This window comes from Oreochromis niloticus, linkage group LG12 (genome assembly GCF_001858045.2).
Source record: "Oreochromis niloticus isolate F11D_XX linkage group LG12, O_niloticus_UMD_NMBU, whole genome shotgun sequence".
Taxonomy (NCBI): Eukaryota; Metazoa; Chordata; class Actinopteri; order Cichliformes; family Cichlidae; genus Oreochromis; species Oreochromis niloticus.
Window position 1 is genome coordinate 16,144,307 of NC_031977.2, and position 21,644 is coordinate 16,165,950.

Sequence of the window (21,644 nt, forward strand, 5' to 3'; positions counted from 1 at the left end):
AAGATATAAGTGATGTTCATTCCACTTAAGGTTATTCATTACCAAAACAGGCAACAGTGTAAAACGCTGCCCTTCCCCTTCCTCTGTAATCTGACAGCGAGATATAGAATGGCTTCTAAAATAAGAGCTGAATCCACACTCCAAGCCTAGTCACTTCCATATCTCACAGTATGAGGGCTAGAAATGACAAAGCTCAGCAGTTTTCTAATGAGACTATAATAAATGGAAGGCCTATATTTAGGTTATTACAACATCAGCAGCGCACACGCAGGTTTGAACATGGGTTTCTGTGCATGCCTGATAAAGTCATGACAGTACCCACAATTAGTCAGATGCTTTCTAAAGTACAGTGCTTAGGCGGAATTTACTGTGCTACAGACAAGAAAAGAAAAAAGGTTTGCAAATGCTTTGTTTTAAGTTTTAGTTCACTTCAATCACAGGCAAAATATTTAGACACGATGACCATTCTCTCAGAGCATTGTAAATTGGTTGTAAGTAGACAGTTGTGCAGCAAAGCAGAAACAAGATTTTCTACTTCCCATGTAGCATTACAGAGAACTATGCACTTTTCTGTTATCTACTATTTATAGTAAAGTGTATAGCTTTGTGTCAAATGCACAGGCATTGATTTTAATGTATCTGGGCCAATAGTGCCAAGGGTTCTTGCCAGCCTAAAACTTAAGCCTAAAACAAGAAAAACGCTATGTTTAATCAAAGAAAAAAAGTTGCTTTGGAAGTATTTGTGCATCCCCTGAGTTCAAATTGTCACAATTGTCACCAACGGCACCTGGAATGAAGTTGGTCTCCATACAATTGTTGATTTAGGTTTTTGATACAACAGAAAAAGAAAGAGAGGCTAAGGAGCTTGGATTAAAAAGCAACTGGAGTTCTTTAAGTTTCTTAAAGACATTTCACCTCTTATCTGAGAAGTGTCTTCAATTCTGAAAGAACTATTCAAAGAAAGTGTCTCGATATGTATATACTGACTTTATCCAAACTTAATGATTTCTCATCTTCTTCCAAAAACATAAAAACTACAAAAAAATGGAACAGTGCCCAGAGTTAATCACACTACATAGAGGCTGAATGTTAAGCTGAAAGATTACATGGAACAGGAAACGAAAAACCTACCGAGTTCACTTGAAAGAAATCTAAAAACAACAACAAAGCTCAAATAAGCCTGGACAACTGCTGCAGTGGACAATTTTGAATGTTCTTAATCGCTCAGTTTCACTGCATCACAAAGAAGTTCTTTGTATACCATGACTTCTCTGCAGAATGGGCAAAGCTGAAGGACCAACAACAGCATGAACGTGAACAAAAGCGCCCGCACTACCAGTTGTCCCACATGTTTTTGACAGCAATTTTGTTACTGTTACACTGTATTACTCAGTGTTGATTACTGTGTTTACTGTGTATATACATAATACTTGTTCTGCTTGGGTGATCCTGTGAAATGAGGCTATGCTGACAACAGCTGTCCAAGTCAATTATTGATATGTAGTAGTCCATTGTGAGAATGTTTATAAGGGCATTTACTATAAGTGAATCAGCTCTCTGTAAAAATAATGAACAGGCATTACTACTGTGTTGCTAGGGTTTCTATTTCATATTGAATCTCCTGTCAATTCAATTTGATCTCAGTTATTTCAGTGCTTTCTAGAATAACAGGTGTGCAAACGCACAACAGATGTATTTTAGGTAATGTATCTTGGGAAACTGGCATTATTTCAAAGCCACATCTACCAAATATACCTCAAGTGCAAAACAGGAAGGCTATGAAAACGCAATACAATAAATAAATTGCTTAAGTGTTTCTATTTTCTAGCAGTCATAGACGTCACTTAACTTGTGGTTTACTTACTGGTTAGTGGGAGGTGCAGAGAGTGGGAACGTCACCTCTTCTTCGTCGATTTCCATCCCATCTTGCATGTCGCTTTCATCCATAGTGCCACCGAGCCCCCCACAGCTAGGAGGCGGAGGAGGTGGTGGTGGAAGTGGTGGGAAGACAGTGGGCCCATCCGGGCCTGTTGATGTGGGTGAGATCCGACTAGCTGGACCCTCCATAGTTGGAGAGCAGCACATGCCGCCCACTGTCCCTGAGCTTGTTCCTTGAAAAACTGAATATCCACCTCCTGCTACGCCACTCCCTGCTCCGGTCATATCCCCACTAGGCATGGAGGAATAGATCATATTAATCTCTGAAAGGGAGTCCGGAGATGTGTTTGAATGCTGTCGGGTGGCTGGTGCCGGCACTTGCCCCAAATCAGTGGTTCGGACTCTGCTCGGCTTGGGATAGTATGGGAAAGGGGCCGCCGTCTCCGGGCCTCCTCCGCCTGCCACCCCTGTCCCTGTCGCGACCGAGCCCGTATCCTCACTGCTGACCTCCGCTGCCATCATAGTAGAAAAATACGTAGAGGGGAGAAAGTCCAGAAGGGAACCTGCCCTTCCCCTCTGTTTTCACAATAATCCCTCGGTGTTTGGGCTCCTGGGAAACAACACCAAAAGTTTCTCAAAAACGCGTTCAGGTAGCCGGCTAATGTTAGCCAACAGCTAACTTAGCTTACTTGGCTGCACTAGCGGGCGTTAGCTTCGCCTCGCATTCGCTCCCTGCAAAAATCACCGAGCTAACGCTAGCGGGACAGCTAGCAGCTTCGAGACACTTGATGAGTTCTTGCTCGCTATGTCTTCATTGTTTCCTGAGTTTAGAGTTCACGCAGAAACACTACTTGAGATTAACCGTTACAATACTTCCAACAGAATATCACTTCACCTATATTTCCTGTTGGTATTTTTGAGACTGGGGGGATGTTCGGACTTCACCCTCGGCACCAAAGCAGACCACTTGTCGATGAGTGTTGTTTTATTGTCACTGTTGTGTGTAATCCCCTTCTTTTTTCCCAGTGTTGTTTTCTTCAGTTTTAAACCGTCTCCAGTAGCGTTCCCAGACGACTTCAGCCTTATCGCCTATATCCCCGGAGCGGCATGTTGTTCTCCGCGTACTGCCATGTCGTTTACCAACATTTATTATCTGCGTACAAGCTTTATTTCTGGGTTTCGGGGCTGGTGGCTTGCCCGCTGCTGCGCTGCTCTTGTCTCCCCTCCCTCTCCAGTGTTGCCAACTCCTCAGTAAGGAAAATCGCTATTGGCTGTCCTAAAAGTCGCTAGAAGTCGCTAAATGACGTCATCACCTAATTTGCATAATTGGTCACGCTAATATAATTGTAACCTATGTTGTTGGAGAGAGAAATAACACCATGGAAGAGACATAAAGTGAGTAAAAAACGTCTTAAATGCATTTAGAGTTTATTTAGAACTACAAATTAAATTTCTTTTAGCAATTATTGTTTTTTTAATGTCACAATTCCAACCCTGCTCCTTTACCCGGGCTTGGACTGGCAAAAGTGACCCGAAATTGGCACTCTGGTGGAGTTACTTTGTGTGTGTGTGTTTATAAGTAGTTTTAAACCTTGTGATCCACAAAACAGCATAAGAGTAAAAGATTAAAAGAAGAACTGACTGTGTTACAGCACCCGCTGCTTGTTGAGAGTAAAAGCGATAAGCGCTTTCACGTCTTTTTTTAGCGACTTTTTATAGAAAAAAAGTCGCTAGGGGGTCTGAAAACTCGCTAAATATAGCGACAAAGTCGCTAAGTTGGCAACACTGTCCCTCTCCCACTCCTCTCCAGTTAAAGATCAGACACAGCTAAGTGAACACAGAGCGGAACTTTTTTTCCCCCAAATTTAATCCATGGCATCTTCAATCACGTTAAATCTTATTAAGTTGAATAAAATGTGATATTGTCCTTGTTACGTAAATAAAATATAGAATCTCATAATGGTTTGTTTTTTCTTACCAGAGGGGTCAGAGGGTCTCAGTGGCCGCAGAAAACAAGACAAGTAGCAGAGTAAAATCAGTCCTCTAGATATTTTTCTGCAAATAATCTCTTGCTGAACTACTATACTGTGGCAGGAAATGTTTACACCTTTGATCTGCTGTTTTTTAACACGTCAGCAACACTGAACAAGTTTCACTAGTTATCAGATAAGCGGCTCTGTACAATAAACAGAAAAGAGTAATTAAAAAAACACTTAATGGCAGGATTTATTTACAGCTCCCATTTTAATCTACAACTGCAAAAAGATTTGTTTTTTTTTTTATTGTACCTCTTATTCTTGCTTCCATACAAGAACACAGTGATTCAAAATCTCACGTGATGTTATCAGTTAAACCTGAGCGTTTCCCTTTCAAGCCCCAACTTCACATTGTGATTTGTGTGTGTGTTCCTATTTTCCCTTCAGATAGGTAATGAAAGTCTAGGTAAATGACACCATGTATAGTTCCATGTCCTCTAGTTTATATTAAATAAAAGTCTTTTGGTAAAAAAAGAAAAGAAAAGGGGGAGTTAAAGGCTGTGGCTGCTAATTTTAACTCATTTCACCACTGCATCCTGTTAGAAACAGATACTGGGTAGATATGCTACAATGCTATTCAGTTGTTTAAGATGTTCGACGCGGTTACCTTAACATATTAGCAAAAGCACTACAGGGCAGCAAGAATACAGCTTAAACCAATTTTCAACCTGTCAGTTACGTTTACACAAAACAGGAAAATGCTTTACTTGCAAAGTCATAAATACCATGATAATACTACTAAAATACCAATGTGAAGGCAAAACGCTTAAAAAAAGCACGCACAGATGTTCCATCTCATTGCTGGCTCCTAGTGAAATAGGCTTGCATTTTTAATTCTGGCATGGTCCTTTTTAATGCTGCAGACGTCATTGCTAACAGCGTTAAAATAGCAGCCAGGTTCAGATTTGTGCAACGCACGGACCCAAGTCTTTCTTTCTTTCTTTTTTCTAGATGCATAAATACAATTTTAGCCCAATTGTTGCAAAGTTGAATGCGTTTGCTGTTTCACCCTCTTTCCTTTAGCTGAAGAGAATAATCTGCATGTTGTGCTAAACTGCAGTGAAGCACTATTATAGAACAACACCAAGGTGTAAGACACGAGGACAAAGGTTTTGTTTTAGTCCTTTAACTGAATGGACAATGATTTACAGTGTCAATAAAACTCAATAAATAAAACTCAAAGCTGTGTAAAGAAGTACAAGAACAAGAACCCAACCAAGACTAATTTAACATAACTGACCAGCTCACCAATTAACACACAGGGGTGTATATATAGAGAGGCTAGGCCACCATACACATGGGGGGGGGTGCTACTCTAATAAATCTATATCTATATCTGTCTCTGTCTCTCTCTCTCTCTCTACACACACATATATATATATATATATATATATATATATATATATATATATATATATATATATATATATATACATATATATGTGTGTGTGTGTAGCTATAGATATATACACACAGAATGTGTGCACTAAAAATATCAAAGCAAGATTATGTGCCACTTTTATGTAAATATTTGTGTAAAAAAAGTAAGTAGCTAAGCTAATAAAGGAAAATACTAACACTGAAGAGTGGCTGGTGGAGCACCACACTAACACAAAAAGCTCTTGGAAGAAAAACTCACAGTTGAGCCTGTGGATGAGTTTTGTGGTGATTTTTTCAAGGTAAGTCATTTCACTTTCTTTTGTCTATGCTGTTAACCATTTACACAGACATTTTCACACTGAGAGCAGCAAGGTTTATTATGCATGCTTCAGCACTAGTCAAACAATTTAAAAGTTCTTCCCATCATTTCTGAAAAAGCCTGTTCTCAGCGAGCAGGGCCTTTATATTGCATAATTACACAATAACTAGATCACAGCATTTTATATTTTAATCTGGCAGGTGGTAAACTTGTCACTTATTTACCTGCTTTTAAACTGGCTCACTTGTACCAAGGGTCCATTTTCCACTTAGTGGGTAAACGTCAGAAGCGTAGCTGCCACAGCGGCAGGCAACTATTTCTGCAAGTCATGTAGCAAAAACTTTCTGAAGGTCTCTTCCTCATTCTAGTGTCACTTAGAGGCACACTGCTCCTCTGATCTCTCTGTCCATATATATATATATATATATATATATATATATATATATATATATATATATATATATGGACAGTCTATTTATTAATATGGATGAATATGGTTTGACAAATGTCAGCTAAATGTGAACTCACCACTGTTAAGACATTTAGCTGACATTTGTTTGTATATTAATCTTTACTAGACTTATGCACAAGTTGGTGCAGACAAGCATACACTTAAGGACAATGGAAAACAATGATAATCATAAAGTTTAATTAGCTGGCCAAGTGACACCTTACTTACGACCTACAAAAACACATGTTTTGGCTTTTTATGTTTGTTTTTTTTCTGAATGCATCATATTTTGAATACAGATAAACGACTGATACAAACTTATATTTACTCTATACATACTCTCAGCACACACCCTTTAAACATGCAGAAGGGAAGGTGAATTTTCTGAATTCATCAGATATAAAACAGTCCTGTCTCACCTACAGCAGAAGCAGTGAAGCTGATTATGAATTAAATTGACTTTTTAGTCAATTTAGCCAGCTTACTGGAACTTTTCATAAGTTCCAGTAAATCAGCCACTGGCTAACTTTAAGATAAGAGCGCATGCATGCCATATATTGAGCAGCTTAAGCAGCAGGCCACCGTTGTTGTCCACCCACCATCTACAGTCATGCCCAGAGGGCAGCTGCCATTACTGTTCTACCTCCACATAAATCCATTTCAGAGCAGCTGGCACTGTGAAAAGAATATCTGGAGGTCTCGTCTTTCCTCTCTCTCTGCTTCCTGGCCTTTCTAACCTATTTTCTCAGTTTTTGAGCCAACAGCTCTCTGATCATTTTGCTTTTGTACTAGTAGTTCTCAGGCTGATCAGATACCCAGTTGAAGCTAGATGACAATTAAAATAGTATTTTTTGTAATTTTGTTTATTTAAAATAAAAGGGTCACATGAAAAAGATATGAAAAAAAGTATCACACCTTCCGATCCAAAATCAGGATCGTGAGTTTCAGATTGGAAACCAGTGATTAGACCTGTATTAGATAGTTACTGGAACCTATCTTCTCCTAACTCTGACATCCAGGATCTCCTGTTATCTTCACTTTGCTTCCCATCTCTTTGCTTGGTGGCTTCAAGCCAGTATCTAAAGAGGTCTTCAAGGCATTCACGGAAAAAATGTAGATGACTATGAGTCTGGTAAAATCTTCATAAAGATCTCCCAGTTGCTGAAAAGCAATCATTCTACCAGTTCAAAAGCTGTCTATAAGTAATGTAGGTTTTACATAATGGTCAATCATGATAGTCAGTAAGCTGTTATCAGTGAGGGGTGCACCTTCATGCACTATGAAGGGGCGATGCTTACTTTTTCCTCACAAAAGAACATATACTCATGTTTTGTAGATAAAACAACTGAACCCCAAACTATTCCTTGAGGTGTTTTAGTTTTGTTTGTTTTTCTCTCATCTGTAAACACTGTTTCAAAAAATATTAAATGCTTTATTTATTTAAAAAAAAGCAATTTCCATGGGATGTAGCCTACTTAGTATTTCACATAACTATTCACAGTATTATCTGGATTGTGTAACAAGGGAGGAAGCACACCCTGGACCCGTGTTGGTCACTCAGGGAGCTGATGCCTGTGTTCTCCTCTAAAGTGCAGAGATCCCTTAAGTCCCGTGACACAGAAGGTCAGCGAGCTGTGAAATCCAGAAGCTGACATTGACTTGACGTATGATCATCAGAGGCACTCGAGTTGAAAGACATGCATACTCAGTTGTAAGCAGGCAAAACAAACATTCCCCACTAGGATAGTCAGACATTTAAACATGCTCATTAATCAAGGCACTTCAGTGTGAGTGGTCTGTTCAAGTGTCAGAACAGCTTTTTGCTTTGTTTTTTTATTAAATCATCAATGCCCCTGCTTTTAATTTCATAGAATTATAAATGTTAAAATATAATTATGTATTTTAAGCATCCTCATGGCTCAGTCCTTTACTTGCTAGTCATCATTTGACCTTGTATGGTGATGTAATCTGGAGGACTGGGATCATCTCATGTGTCCCAGTGGCAGATGACGTGTCCTGCAGATCCTCCCACACGGAGCATAATAAGATTGCAGACAGGATATAGCTAATTGTCTTCCCTTAGTAGACGTGATACAAGAGGACCAACCTCATACCTGCTGAATGGCGGTTCAACCACTCTCGGCCATGTCTGAATTCAACTCTGTCTCTGTGCATGTATGTAATGGGGTGTGAAAACTGATTTTTATTATTATTATTATTTTTTTTTTTACACATGTAGAGGCGAGATAGATAGTCCAAAATATAATTTCCAGGACTTCACCCATGTGTGAATTTGCACACAGTGACTTTTGTGTGTGTGTGCATTTTTGTGTGCATCCATTCCTGTGCAACCATTTGTGTTTTTGTCTTCATCTCTGTATCTCTGGGTGTGGGCTGCACGACAGGGAATGAGGTGGGGGCCGGCACTGACAAACTGCCAAGGGTGAGGAAGAAGTGCGTGAGGGAGAGTGGCAGGGCAGCCCAGTTGTTCTGCTCTGTTTCACCATAACTGCATTGTCAGATATGAGGATGGGCACTGATATGAGTACCATGGGAGCCTGACTTGGTGTCAGCTGAGAGCTCTCATCCATATTCATTATCATATTATAATAACACTCCACTGCCCTCAGAGACAGCACATTGGAAGATCTCCACCCTCCAGTGCCTTTGAAGACATCTATGTTTTTTTGTTTGGTTTTGTTTTGCTTTGGGTTTTTTATCTACTGACATGCAGCTTGAGATGTCAGAAGGCAGCAGGATGGCTTTTAATTTAGTTAAAAAAAATGTAGCAATAGTAACAAATGCTCTGTATTAGTAATTGCAAATGAGCTATGCATTACAAAAATGTATTGAATGTCTTGGTTTGATTATCAATTTTTTTTTGTATTCTCATTGCTATTTATGGTAGAGTGGCCAAACTGTAGCACAAACCCCAGTTTGGGTGTTCATTGCTTTTCTTCCTGTGTGGTTAGAGTGTCTGAAATAGTCATACATTAGATTTGAAATGTAACTGAGCACTGAACGTGACAGGTTTTAGATGTACTGGACTTCCCTTTCTGAGTTTCTCTCTCAGTCAACCTCCTCTCATATAAGCCAAACACCTTTAAAAAGATTAAAATAAAATCTAATGTGTGCCACCCAACTGACTCCTTCAAGCGAAGTACTCGCATTAACACTTGCATGCTTGCATGATACTTGTAGGCACATCAGGACTTTTTTGAATTATTTACTGGATTAACATAAAAGTTTTAAAAAGGAACTGAGTGACACATGGATGAATAACATGAGTCACTTTCCTCTGGAGTTGGAGGCTGGCTTTCTAACATTACTTTCATGGGATTTATGAAACCTTCCGCCCCACCATGTCTGATGTTAACCAGATCCTTAAAGTTTAATGTCACGTGTGAATTAACAATGTGAATTCCGGGGTGGCGGTGGTGACATGAAACTTTAAGTGGTCATCTTAAAAAAAAAAACTTCAGTGACTACATTTGGAATATGGGTAGGTTGTGGTAGGTTGTATTTCAAGTGTTCACTGCACATTTTAGCTCATATTAAAATGTTATTGTGTGTAATAAATGTGCTTGGAATTCCTCGGGCAAACGTGCAAAAGAATCTGCAGATATTCTAACTTATGTTTGAGAATATTTGTTGTATAATTGATCCACGAGCATTAAGTTTCATGGTTTTTAGAATCACTGTACGACCAGATTGAAGTTTTCATTGCAGGATCTGTAAGATTTAAAATTGGCCTGGATTTTAAGACATTTCTAGTGTTTTCAGTTACACTCTATGTGCTCTTTTAACTATAGTAGGAATCCACGTGACTTTATTACCTCTTTTAACCCAGATACATTAGCTGAAGAAGGTGACAGCACTTTGCCACACTGAACAGATATGATGTGTGTGTGGGTAAGAGTGAGGTGACATTTCTCAGAGTGTTATCATGTCTAAAATAGACACTGTGAAAGAGGCAGGATCGTGAGGCCTTCTGCATATTCGTGTCTCTGTGTGCGGTATATGTTTGTTTCTCTGAATGGCCCACATGTCTTGTAATATTTTAAGTGGCGCTGGAGGAAACTTCCTCTCCTGCTGCCTAAATAAGCCATATATGCCTGCTGCGCTACGCGTCCTGTCCCCGGAGGAGCAGGACAAGGCAGATGGGAAGGCCACTGTGATGTGTGGTGTGTGCACACATGCATGTAATTAATGCCCCTACTTGATGAGAAAATAAGTGCAAAGAATCCCAAAAGAAGACAAAGAGCTTGTTACAGTGATGGTAGAGGCCTTGTAAATAATAGGTTTGTTGTTTTTGGATAGGAAAAGGCCTTTTCTCGAGCTTTGTGTGTCTTCCTGATGCTCACAGTAGCTGTCAGACACATGCTGACCAGAGAAGCTCTCCTATGTGCACGCAGAGCTGTTTTTCACTTTCTTTCTTTCTTTTTTTTTTATCAGAGGGCAAGTGAGAAGGGAGGAAGGAGTTTGCAGCTGCCACTCGAATGCACATATGGGCTGAGTGGCAGTGAGAACTGGGGGTGGGGGACAGAGCACATGGCCCCCTCAGTCACACTTTTAGCGATGAATGGCTGTGGAAAGTAGGCGGCTCTGTACAACTCAGCCACTTTTTCATTTATGAAGCAAACTTTGACAAATGAGACAGTTTTTTTTTTCACTTTCATTTATAGCACCATGTACCATCAATGGCTTCTAAAAGTTATGATGTCTACTTTTGTGGGGTTTTACCTTTTCACACCGACATAGATAGTAACAATCATTCACAAAAAGCCAATTTTTAAGTTACAACACTTTAAATAATTATTATGATAATTGAAATGATTAAGTACAAGTCCAGCTTGTCTCTCATGTTGATGTTTGCTGTCTAGAGGAGCTCTGGAGCGATGCCAGTGCTCCTCATATCATTCTACATGTACTTGAGAGCGCTCAAGCACATGTAGAATGACAGCTGATATTCATAATACATGCTACAACTAATGGGCTGCCTCAATTAAAAATAAATAAATAATTAAATTAAATTAATAACATTCTGGTTTACGGTTAAAGAAACAGGGATTCTAGTTAATAAGCCTTTACTTGGCACCCATTCAGATATATATAGCGCTAACAAGTTCCCTTTTTATATGACACACCAATTTCACTCAATCTCCGGGATCAATATTTGCAGAAAAAAACCCTCGATATAAAAGCGAGAGTGAAGGATGAAGACCTTTCACTATATGAAAATGCACTGTGTGGCTCGGAGCCCATGTTTGAGGTTGATTATCAGATGATATCACCCTGGCACCAGCAGTCTGGGCGGTTCCCTTTCCCGTCTGGGGATGCTGTGAGAGATGGACAGCAGCTCCCTGAGGACCAATGAAAGGGGTTGTCATTAGAGGCACTTCCTGTAAAAAGTTACTTACAAATATCAGACTCATAAAACACATTAGTGTGTGTGTGTGTGTGTGTGTGTGTGTGTATAAGAGAGAGAGCAATAAAAGAGTGGTTCTATCTAGCAAATAGCCATTGTAATCTAGACCATACGCTTACGGACTTGCACTAATCTGCATCAGGGGTTAATCCTGCTGCAGATGGTTGTCCTCAGTAATATTACACACGTATGACAAGTAGACATGTAGAGAAAGAAGCCATACTAATACTAAATATGTGCCAGAAATGAATCTTCAAAATGCCTGTTGGTACTATTGGTTAAATCTTATCACTTTACTAAGACAGGAAGGGTATTACCGGAATCTTTTATCACTGTGTGTTGTTTTGCTGCATAAGGTGATGAGTCACAGCCTAAATGAGGTTATCCTCTCCATTAGGACATGCAGGCTGACACTAGAAGCTACTCACTGCGCAGCCTATTTGAGCAACAGCTGAGACATCACACGCCCCACTGTCCAATGCACACATGCACGCATGACATCATTGTCATTCCTCTATTTTATATGCACCCATAAGGGATTAATGTCTCTCCCTAAATTAAGACTGCTGCTGCTCTTTTAGCTATTTCTCTCCTCTGTGTCCCGTTAAAGCCTTTGTAGCGTTTCTATCAGTCATGTCTGCCGTTTTCAACTGCCATCTTTATTTTTCTATTGTATCTTTACACTTCCTCTTCTTCTTCTTCTGCAGCATATTTTCCCCCTCTCTACTCTCACATCTTCCTGTGTCAAAGTATGTCCCTTCCTCTCTGCCTGCTTCAGATCCCTCCAGCCCCTCAGGCTGCAGTGACATGTGCATTGCAGTCTGCAGCCCCAGTATACTCTGCTGTGTCCTCAGGCCTTCCCATCACCCTGTACTCTCCCCTCGTGCTTTTAGGCCCTTCTGTATAATTCATAAGCTTCCTGTGGCTCCTGTCATGTCTCATCGGGCCCACAGGAAGGCATGGTGTAAATAATGGAGCATCCCCAAAGACATGTTCAATGCTTACTGCCACAGCAGTGTGCCTTGCGCTTCCATGGAGGGGACAGGACAACTGTGTGTGTGCTTTTTAATTTTTTAATTTTTATTTTGGTGCCCTTTTGAACACATGCCATGTAAATTATTTCTAGACATATGCTATGCATAGAGTGAATATAATTACTGGAATGTATACCATTAACATTGTTTTGTACTCTGTCATGAAACTCTTGTTTTATTTCAATTGACTACACGGTGCCAGAAACTATATCCAACATGAAAACAAGCTGAGGCTCATTTATCAAACGAGCGTAACATTCTCACGCCGTTAGAATCCTCAGCATTGATCATCTCTCCAAGGTTTTATTAGCATTATTCACAGCTGAGGTGGTACTGGAGCAATACCCCTTTAGGGAGCTCCTGTGGAATCCTTCCTTAAACCCCATAACAGATCGAACTGATCAATATTGTTGTGAAGCAAATGAGAAATCAGGCCTGTGGAAAGATGCAAGGGCCTCACTTCACTATCATAGGGTTGTCTTTATAGGTAGATACATCTTGTTAAATGTAGCAGATAAATTCATGAAATGGAACAAAGATCACTTTGTACCACTCAAACCTCAAGCTTAAGGATCTTGTTTTGCATCAATCTTGTTAAGGGTTGTCACAGTGGACCATTTGCCTCCATCTCACTATTATACTATACACTAACGTATCACACCAACCCTCTGTAAGTCCTCCTTCACTGCATCCATGAACCTCATCTGAGGTCTTCCTCTTTTCCTTCTGCTTGGCAACTCCAAATTTAACATCCTTTTTACAATATATCCACTCACCCTCCTCTGCACATGCCCAAACCATCTCTAAGTTTGTCTCCAAATTGCTCAACCTGAGACGTCCCTCTGATATACGCCTTTCTAATCCTATACCTCCTGATCTCTTGATGTCAATGAAATCTTAGCATCTTAAGCTCTTCCACCTCCACCTCTAGTTTGGCCTAATGTGTTTTTTTCATTGTCACTGTCTCCAAACCATGTATCATAGCAGGTCTCACTACCAATTTGCAGATCTTCTCTTTCATTTGTGTTCTTAATTCAAAAATGAGCTGTGATAATTGTCTCAAGCCACTCTACTCTGCTTGCACTCTGCTCTTCATCTCTCTGTGCACTGTCCATTGCTTTGGCTGGCTGTGCTCATAGATGTCCTGCACCACCCTCACATACTTTTCTGCCGCTCCTGACTTCCTCATACAATACCACAGTTCCTCTCTTGACACCCTATCATATGCTTTCTCTAGATCCACAAAACCACAGTGCAACTCATTCTGATCTTTTCTATGCTTCTCTTTCAACACTCTCAAAGTAAAGTGCTCTTTCTCCCCATTAAGCCGTACTGCTGCTTTCTGATTGTCACCTCTCTTTTTAACCAGCTTCAACAACTATTTCCTTTATCTCACTACAGCTCTACACATCACCCTTTGCATTTGGAAATTGGTGTATTGGTTAAAAAGTCCACTGTCTTCCACAGACATGTCGCCTGAACCAGCGGTCTTTCCACTCTTCAGCTTCTTACTAGCTGCCCTCACTTCCTCCTTACTAATCCTCTGCACTATTTACTTTCTTTATCTTAAGCTGTACTTTCCTAGTCACCTGGTAACTCTTCCCTACCACCCAGAGCTTGTCTCAATGCTTCCCTGAACTCGATGCACCATTCTTCCACCACTTAATCCTTGCCTCTGCTTTCACCCGCTTCCTCGTCTTGACTTCTAAAATCATGCTGCACACTGCTAGTTGATGCTACCCAGTTAGATTGTCCCTTGACACAACCGTGCATAGAGTCCACCTGTGTGCACCTTCCTCCATCCTTATTTGTCACCTCATGTTCCTCCTTCTTCTCAAAGTACATGCTCACCACAACCGTTTCTATTCTTTTCATAAAATACATTTCCATTGGCCCTTTGGAATTTCTCTCCTTAACACCACACCTGCCTAGCATCTCCTCATTACCTCTGATCCCTTTGTCTTCATATTCATGGAAATTCCAATCATGATTCTCCCACCATAGAAACACTCTGTCACTTCATCCAACTTGATTCAGACGTTTTGGCCAACAGCACCGGATACAGTCAGTGTTCACCCCAAACCCAAATGATTTGGTATAGAATTCTCATTCTTGATGATTCACGTTTGATTTGTTAAAGATTTTATATTTTGGGAAAACAAGGCAGGGATTTAATGTCATGAATTAAGGACAGAGTGACATCAGGCACAGATAGAAGTTGGGTTAGCAATGCAATTAAACATTTAATCTAATACCACTAAGAGCTATTTTTGCTATCTCACTCACACAATTCATTGAGACTCAGTGCAATGGAATACAATGGAAGCTTCTCTAGAGTACCTTCTCCCCACCGAACTGAAGAGAGTACATATCAAAGTGGGGTGTCATGTTTTTGTTGGCACATGTATGTCAGGAAGAGAAAGAGAGAGCGAGGCAGTTAGAGAGCTAAATGAACCACAGTTTGATCAAATCAACATGGGCAGTCTCTTGGGGCTAAGAACCTGGAAACACACCATGTGCTTATTGATCTGTGCCATGTTCAGGAAATCACTAGACTCCACTTTCCAATCATATGTGTAACCCCCTACTGTTCAACTCTGTGGTGTATTCTTTTTAATTCTGCTTGATCTGCCTCCCCTTGGCTTTAAGTTGAGCGCCTTTGCCATATACAGAATGGAACGGATGCAAGGATGCAAGGATGCAAGGTTAAGTATATAATCAACTGTCTGGTGGCTCACCAATCAGACTGCAAGACCCTTTCACATTATATGTTCAATATGAGCTCCTGGTCTTTACAGATAAATAGCCAAATCGTGACAATGTGCAAGTAAGGACAGCCAGGACTGCTTTGTTGATGTTTATGTCACAATTATCTGAAACGGTTGCTCAGCAACTGAGAAGATTAGTGGATTTAATAAAAAAGTGGACTTGCATGAGATTTAATTATAATTCAAGTGAATAAACTAAATAAAAACGTTTGAACAAATCCTGCCGAAGCATTACAGGGAGTGAACATGCTTGTTTTGTCTTGGTTTAATAAACAGTAGAAGTCTGCAACACCAAGTTGCAGCATTATTTGGAGTTAGCCCTAGTACCAATTTGAAAGCCAAGTTCCATAATCACAGATGTCAGAGACAGGCCAAAAAGTGGTGTCGCAAGAAAACCACACCACATGAAGGTAGTTTCTCCTCTGGCCTCTGGTTCTCTACCCAGACCACCCAGAGCAGACTGCACACAGGCACTCTTGGGTCTCATAGGGCTGCCAGGTGGCCTGCCATGACTGCTCTTCAGCCTCAGGCCCATTTACGATGTTATCAGCAACATGTGCACTGGAACCTGAGGAATATTGAATTCAGCAATGACTCCAGAGTCTGCCTACGGCAGTTGGATCACAAGGTCAGAGTGTGGAGGAGATGTGGACTCGTCTGTGTCACTTTTTACTTAAGTAAAAGTGCATCACTAACTGAACCTCCACCTGCCATACTAATATCCATCCATTCATTCATTCTCTTCTATTTATTCAATGCAGGGCTGTGAGCCCATGGGCTTGAATTACATGTGACTTTCACCTGTAAAATGTCTTTCAGAAATGCTTTGATTCTTCATGACATGAATTCAACAACATACTGGGAACACTCATCCAAAATTATGGTCCATGTTTCACATGATAGCATCATATAGTTCATCATACGGTTGCTGCAGATTTTTTGGTTGCACATCCATGATGTGAATCTGTTCCACTAGATCCCAAAGGTGCTCTCTTAGGGATCTGGTGACTGTGGAAATCAGAAGTCATCAGAAGATGGGTACACACTGGTCATAAAGGGATGGGAATGCTGACCAACAGGTAGGTTGTGGCATTTAAATGATGCTCATTTGGTATTAAGGGTTCCGAAGTCTACCAAAAAATATCCCTCACACCATGATGCCAGCAGCAGCTGGAACTGTTGGTACAATGCAGGATGAATCCATGCTTTCATGTTGTTTCTGCCAAGTTCTGAATAGAAGAAACATTTCTGCAGCAGAAATGATCTTCTATAAAAGAACTGTATGTATCTAGAGAGGGATTAAATATTAATGAAATATTAAGTAGGAGTATTAGCAAAACAGCTGGTTAAACTCTACATTTGGTCGAGTAAGTAAGTTCCTAGAGATCTGAAAGTGTCAGTGGAACCTGCACCTGTTCAACTTGTGTGTTTTATTAAACTGGACATGGCAGAAGTTCCGCTCTCCATCATCATAGCTTTTATAAATAACAAGTAAATGAGTTATCAAAAAACTTCTTACATCATGTTTGATGAGGTGGTTACTGAGAGAAAATTCATCTGGTATACTGGTATACTTGCTAATGCAAGATCTGTTTCTACACAAAGGACAGATGGTAACTGATCTCAGAGCAGTGAAAGCAAATCCAGCGATAGCTTGTGTAGCACGCTAATCTCTCATCAGCCTTCCATCAAAGCCCATACTTCTCCACAATGCGCATGCACAAACAAACAGCTGCAAGCTGATGGCCTCTCAGCTCGACAAGCTCCAGCCAACAGTGGCTGAAGTGCTGTGTTAGTTTTGCTTCCAGAGACAATAGGCAACTGCAGCCACAAGATGGCAGTGATGTAAAGAACTGATACAAATATGCATGTAAAGCTTGATTAACAAGTGCTTTCTGAGATGAAAGGAGAGAAATCACTTTACTGTACATTTTAATTTTTAGATATCACTAACCTTGCTTGCCCTGTTCAACTCCACTGGGTGAGAATATCATTATTTACTTTGCATGACTTATTTTTCCAATCAACATAACAGTGCCGTGCCTTCTGTCCAAATTTGTCAAGATAACACTAGACAAGTCAAAAGTAAGGGACTAAAAATATGCTAGTATATCATTGATTTCCCTTTAAAAATGCATAGCAACAAGGATAATAGTTGGTATACCCAAAAGTAATTTCCCACTTGAAATATAGGTAATATCTTGCATTGGTGCCCTACATTTACTAATATCAGCAGCACCAACACAATAGAAGTTAGCACTGTAAGATCAAAGGATCTGCTAAAGAGAGAGTTTGCACAGCTGTTAGTGGTAGTTAAAAAAAACCCTCCACACTGGCATCAGCATTTTGTTTGATCACTTCAGCTGTGGTGGCCTAGAGATATATATATATATATATATATATATACATACATATATATATATATATATATATGTAAAGAAACATGGCTACATGTTGGATTATTCCCATTGGAAAGCTCTTTATATGATTCAGTTGCTTGGAAAAAAGCAAATAATCTCTCTGAAGAAAAAAAACAAAACATTTCCCAGCCTGAATAATGCAAAACAAATTTAGATTACGGAATAGATTGTGTTATAAATCAGCCGAGTGCCTGGAGGCAAGAGGTGAGTGTCTGCTATCTTTGTGTGCATAATCCTCTCCCTGAATGGATGTCATAAAAAGTGTGTTACTTACAATGTGATGAACTTGGGTCCCAACATAGCAGCTCCCATGGGCTGCTGAGGCTTTGTTTTGGATTAAGTGGCGCAGAAATGGGGGGATTAGACACCACACTAAAAAAAAATAAGGGCACTGCAGGTGTGGAAATCTAGAACAAGCCATTAAAAGAGAAAGCATGTTTATCTTTTGTGCTTAACCCATTCATTCCAGCAGAAACACATGTGAGATCATTTCAGTGTAAATGTGAGGGTGAGTGGTTTTCTGTAGCTCTGGAACGCCTCATGCCCCAAGACAGCTAAGATAGGCTCAAGCCCTCACTGCAACCCTGAACTGGTTAAACGGTTATGAAAATATATGATTGGAAGGATCTTTACTTAATTTTTATTTGTTTATTCTAAGGAAGCTTTTTTCTTGCCTTTACCACTTGCAAATATATATGTAGTTGTTTTTATTAACTGAGCCCGGGACCTGTGGCCCTTCTGCTCCTCGCTGTAATGATGTCGATACTAATATATAAACTGATGTCAGCTTGAACAAGCCTGCAGCAAAGAGCTTGTATTTTCACCAGGGGCAATCTTCTAAAATCTTCTCTCTCTTTTTTTTTCTGCTTCCTCTTTTTGCTTAGGGGCAAAACTTGTTCTGCAGTTAATTAAAGGGTACTCTATCCCCTGCTTTTATTAGCTAATGTTTTATACCACTCCTCACAAAGGCACACAGAAACCCACACTGACACTCTTTGCCCTCCAGCTCCACGAGTACTACTTTCTTAGCAACTGTAATCAGAAAATAGAATTTGTCCTAGCACCTTTGATTCAAGGCTGAGCACTGAAAGTATACCTGTCTTTCTGGCATGCCTTGGGATTTGGAAAATAAAGAAAGTGTTTGAGACAATTCAAAGAAACACTTCCTGAAGACTTCTGTTGTGTGTGCTGTGCATGACTGAACAGGTCAATAGTTCCTGATGTTGCTCTTGGCTTTATTCAGAATACATGAAGGCTAGCGTTTGCATGATGAGGTATGGTTTTATCATTACTGGCTAGACAGGAACTATTTTTACCGCTCCCTTCCTTTACTGTCTTCCAAAGCATGGTAAAAATGTGCCTGAGATGAATGAAGGTGCTTTTGCTATTCATCCGTTCACTCTTTCAATAACAATGAAGCATTTGAATTCATAATCCAGGCCAGTTTGTAACAGATAGGTAGATAGATAGATAGATAGATAGATAGATAGATAGATAGATAGATAGATAGATAGATAGATAGATAGATAGATAGATAGATAGATAGATAGATAGATAGATAGATAGATAGATAGATAGATAGATAGATAGATTTCACTATATTGCACTGGCATGCTTGTCTAATCAAAGGCAAATCCAGCCTTACTACTCTTGTTTCACTCTCTGTTCTTTCTTGCTTTTTTTATTTTTCTTTCTCTTGCTTCTTCTCTATAGACTTCCTCCAGCCAATGACATCGAAAAGCCTCTTTATGAAGACCATAATGAGAAGTAAAGCTTTGAATTCAGACTGGATGCCTCTGAGGCATGTTGCATGTCTGAGCTTAGTTTCATGTCCCATCCCATTCAAAAGGGTTGACGAAAGGCCATCGCGTACAAACCAAACACCCCCGCCCCCCGCCCACGCCAAAAAAAAAGAAAGAAAAAAAAAAGCTGTTCTTAGAAAACTTGGGTTCAGCCTGTGGTATTGATTTTGCTGTTCACCATCAGTACATGTTAGAAGAGTGTACAGCTATAAGAAGATGAACAACTTTGAACACAAAGAGACACTTTTCAAAATCATCAATAATCAGTCATTTAAGTCACATTTTAAACAAACAATCTGACATTTACCGATTGCAAGAAAGTGGGCAGAACGGCAGTGACTCTCCATGCTGCCAGGCAAGGCCTAATCCCAGTGAGATAAAAGGTGTGGATGAAGCCCCCTCTTGTGGTGAGATTGCAGCTCCTTGTTTTGACAGGGCTGAGAAAAAGAGCACACATTGTACCATTCATCTGCAGTCACCCTGGTGAAAACAACATTGAAAAGGTAATTGGTATCACAGATAATGCACTAAAAGCTCCTCTTTTCTTGCTGCATTCTTCTTGACGCGATGCATTTTTAAGCGAAACATCTGCAAGTGATAAAGTTGCGTGACTGTCACTGCACAATGCCTGTGTTGACGAGACTCCTGAAAGGGCGACAATGCCAGCAGTCACAGACATTTCTGTGTGCCACATGGCAGCGAGCCAGCACACAGACACTGCCATGTGCTCTGACGGTTTGACACAGAGATGGGAACAGTTTTCCGAGAGGGCTTCTGTTGTTGTTGTCAAAACAAACAGACGCGGTACACGGAATCACGTGTTTTGATTGATTTCCTATATCTGCAACCAGCCGAGACACTTGTTTTTCTTTTCTTTCTTTTATCTTCTGGCCAATAGATGGCAATGTAACATCAAGTATGAAACAGGTGTCCTTAAATTGCCATCTATATAGATAGAAGGAAGAAAATACATCACCATTATGAGACACATCAGCCTCATCTTGCCTCTGAAATTGGGGAACACTTTGGTGGGAATGAAATATGCGTGTTGGGAGCAGATGATAACCAGAGGGAATGTACATTTTTTAGAATACATTTCTGGCAGGCTATATTTACATACATTTAGACAAGAAATGTTTGAGAATAGTAGGATATTCTTCAAATATCAAACATACCGGCCTGGCTGTCCATCATCCGAAGCTATAAAGCAGACAGGCGAATCAACAATAGTCATTATTTCAACACAAGAATCTCTGATCTGGAATACATTTAAATATTAAGCTCCACCAAAGAAAACTTGTCGCTGGCGTGCCCAGACGTGTCATTCGTCTATCTTGGCAACAATAAGAAGTAAAGGACAGAAGTTACAACCTCTCTGTTTGGCTCACAATCCCATGAATTCCCCGGTGCCTGCTTCTCGCAGCTGTAAATAAAGGTAATTGTACAAAAACTTAATTAAACCACATAAATCCTGTTTACGACATCTGGGCTTTACTGAGCCACTGAATCATAGGAAGGGAGGATGCAGTTTGTGTGTACGCTTATTTTTCACTCACACCATCCTACCCACACTCTTCCACGTGCTTTCCCTTTGTTTTTTAGACACACACACAAACACTATGGGGTACACCCAGCCTAAAATCCTCCCCCTTCTGTTCTGCGTGTCAATATGAAGCACAACTTTACTGTGGCTCTCGCTGAAGTGGCTTTCTGGGAAACTGGAACAATGATTCATCTTATTCATTAACTTAATTAGAGTTGGGTATATGCTGTGCTGTCTGACTGGCAATCAGGATGGGATTCTCTGTTATTCTACACCGCAGACGGCTCAGACAGATCAGCCCAGTGCCCATGATCCTGTGACCTGATGGCCGGATATTTAACAAGCGGAGGCAAAGGATGGAGCATACAAACAAGGGTGTCCCCTGTTTAAAAATCAAGTAAACGCATTTATGGAAAGTCAAGCAGAGTTCAGACCTGTCTGCTCACATTTGCTGTGAAAATATAACGCAAAGGTGGACCTTTAGTCACGTCCGTCTGGCTTGCAGAATGCGGTGGCTGTGCGTACAGCTCTCGGTCTCAGCAGTTTCATCCGGCAAATACAATCTTTTATGATTGATTGATATTA

At 40.3% G+C, this 21,644-nt stretch overlaps 1 protein-coding gene and 1 long non-coding RNA gene across 4 annotated transcripts in view; both read right to left on the reverse strand.

The window, feature by feature from the left end:
• The window catches only part of rasa1a (RAS p21 protein activator (GTPase activating protein) 1a), a 31,608-nt gene extending 28,503 nt beyond the window's left edge, over window positions 1-3,105 (reverse strand). For 2 of the 3 annotated variants that reach the window (XM_025911917.1, XM_013264623.2), the window contains exon 1: window positions 1,865-3,105. In XM_025911917.1, coding sequence (XP_025767702.1) covers window positions 1,865-2,400 — 536 coding nt within the window. In that variant the 5' untranslated portion in view covers window positions 2,401-3,105. The remainder of the gene's footprint in view (window positions 1-1,864) is intronic. The other variant, XM_013264625.3, reaches the window with a different exon arrangement.
• A 7,890-nt stretch (window positions 3,106-10,995) lies between these two features.
• Window positions 10,996-20,347, reverse strand: LOC112841893 (uncharacterized). Its single transcript, XR_003213330.1, has 3 exons — window positions 19,824-20,347; window positions 17,989-18,121; window positions 10,996-11,427 (listed from the first exon to the last, which is right to left on the reverse strand). It is a non-coding gene; the product is annotated as an uncharacterized LOC112841893 (long non-coding RNA).
• Between the last annotated feature and the right edge of the window lie 1,297 nt (window positions 20,348-21,644).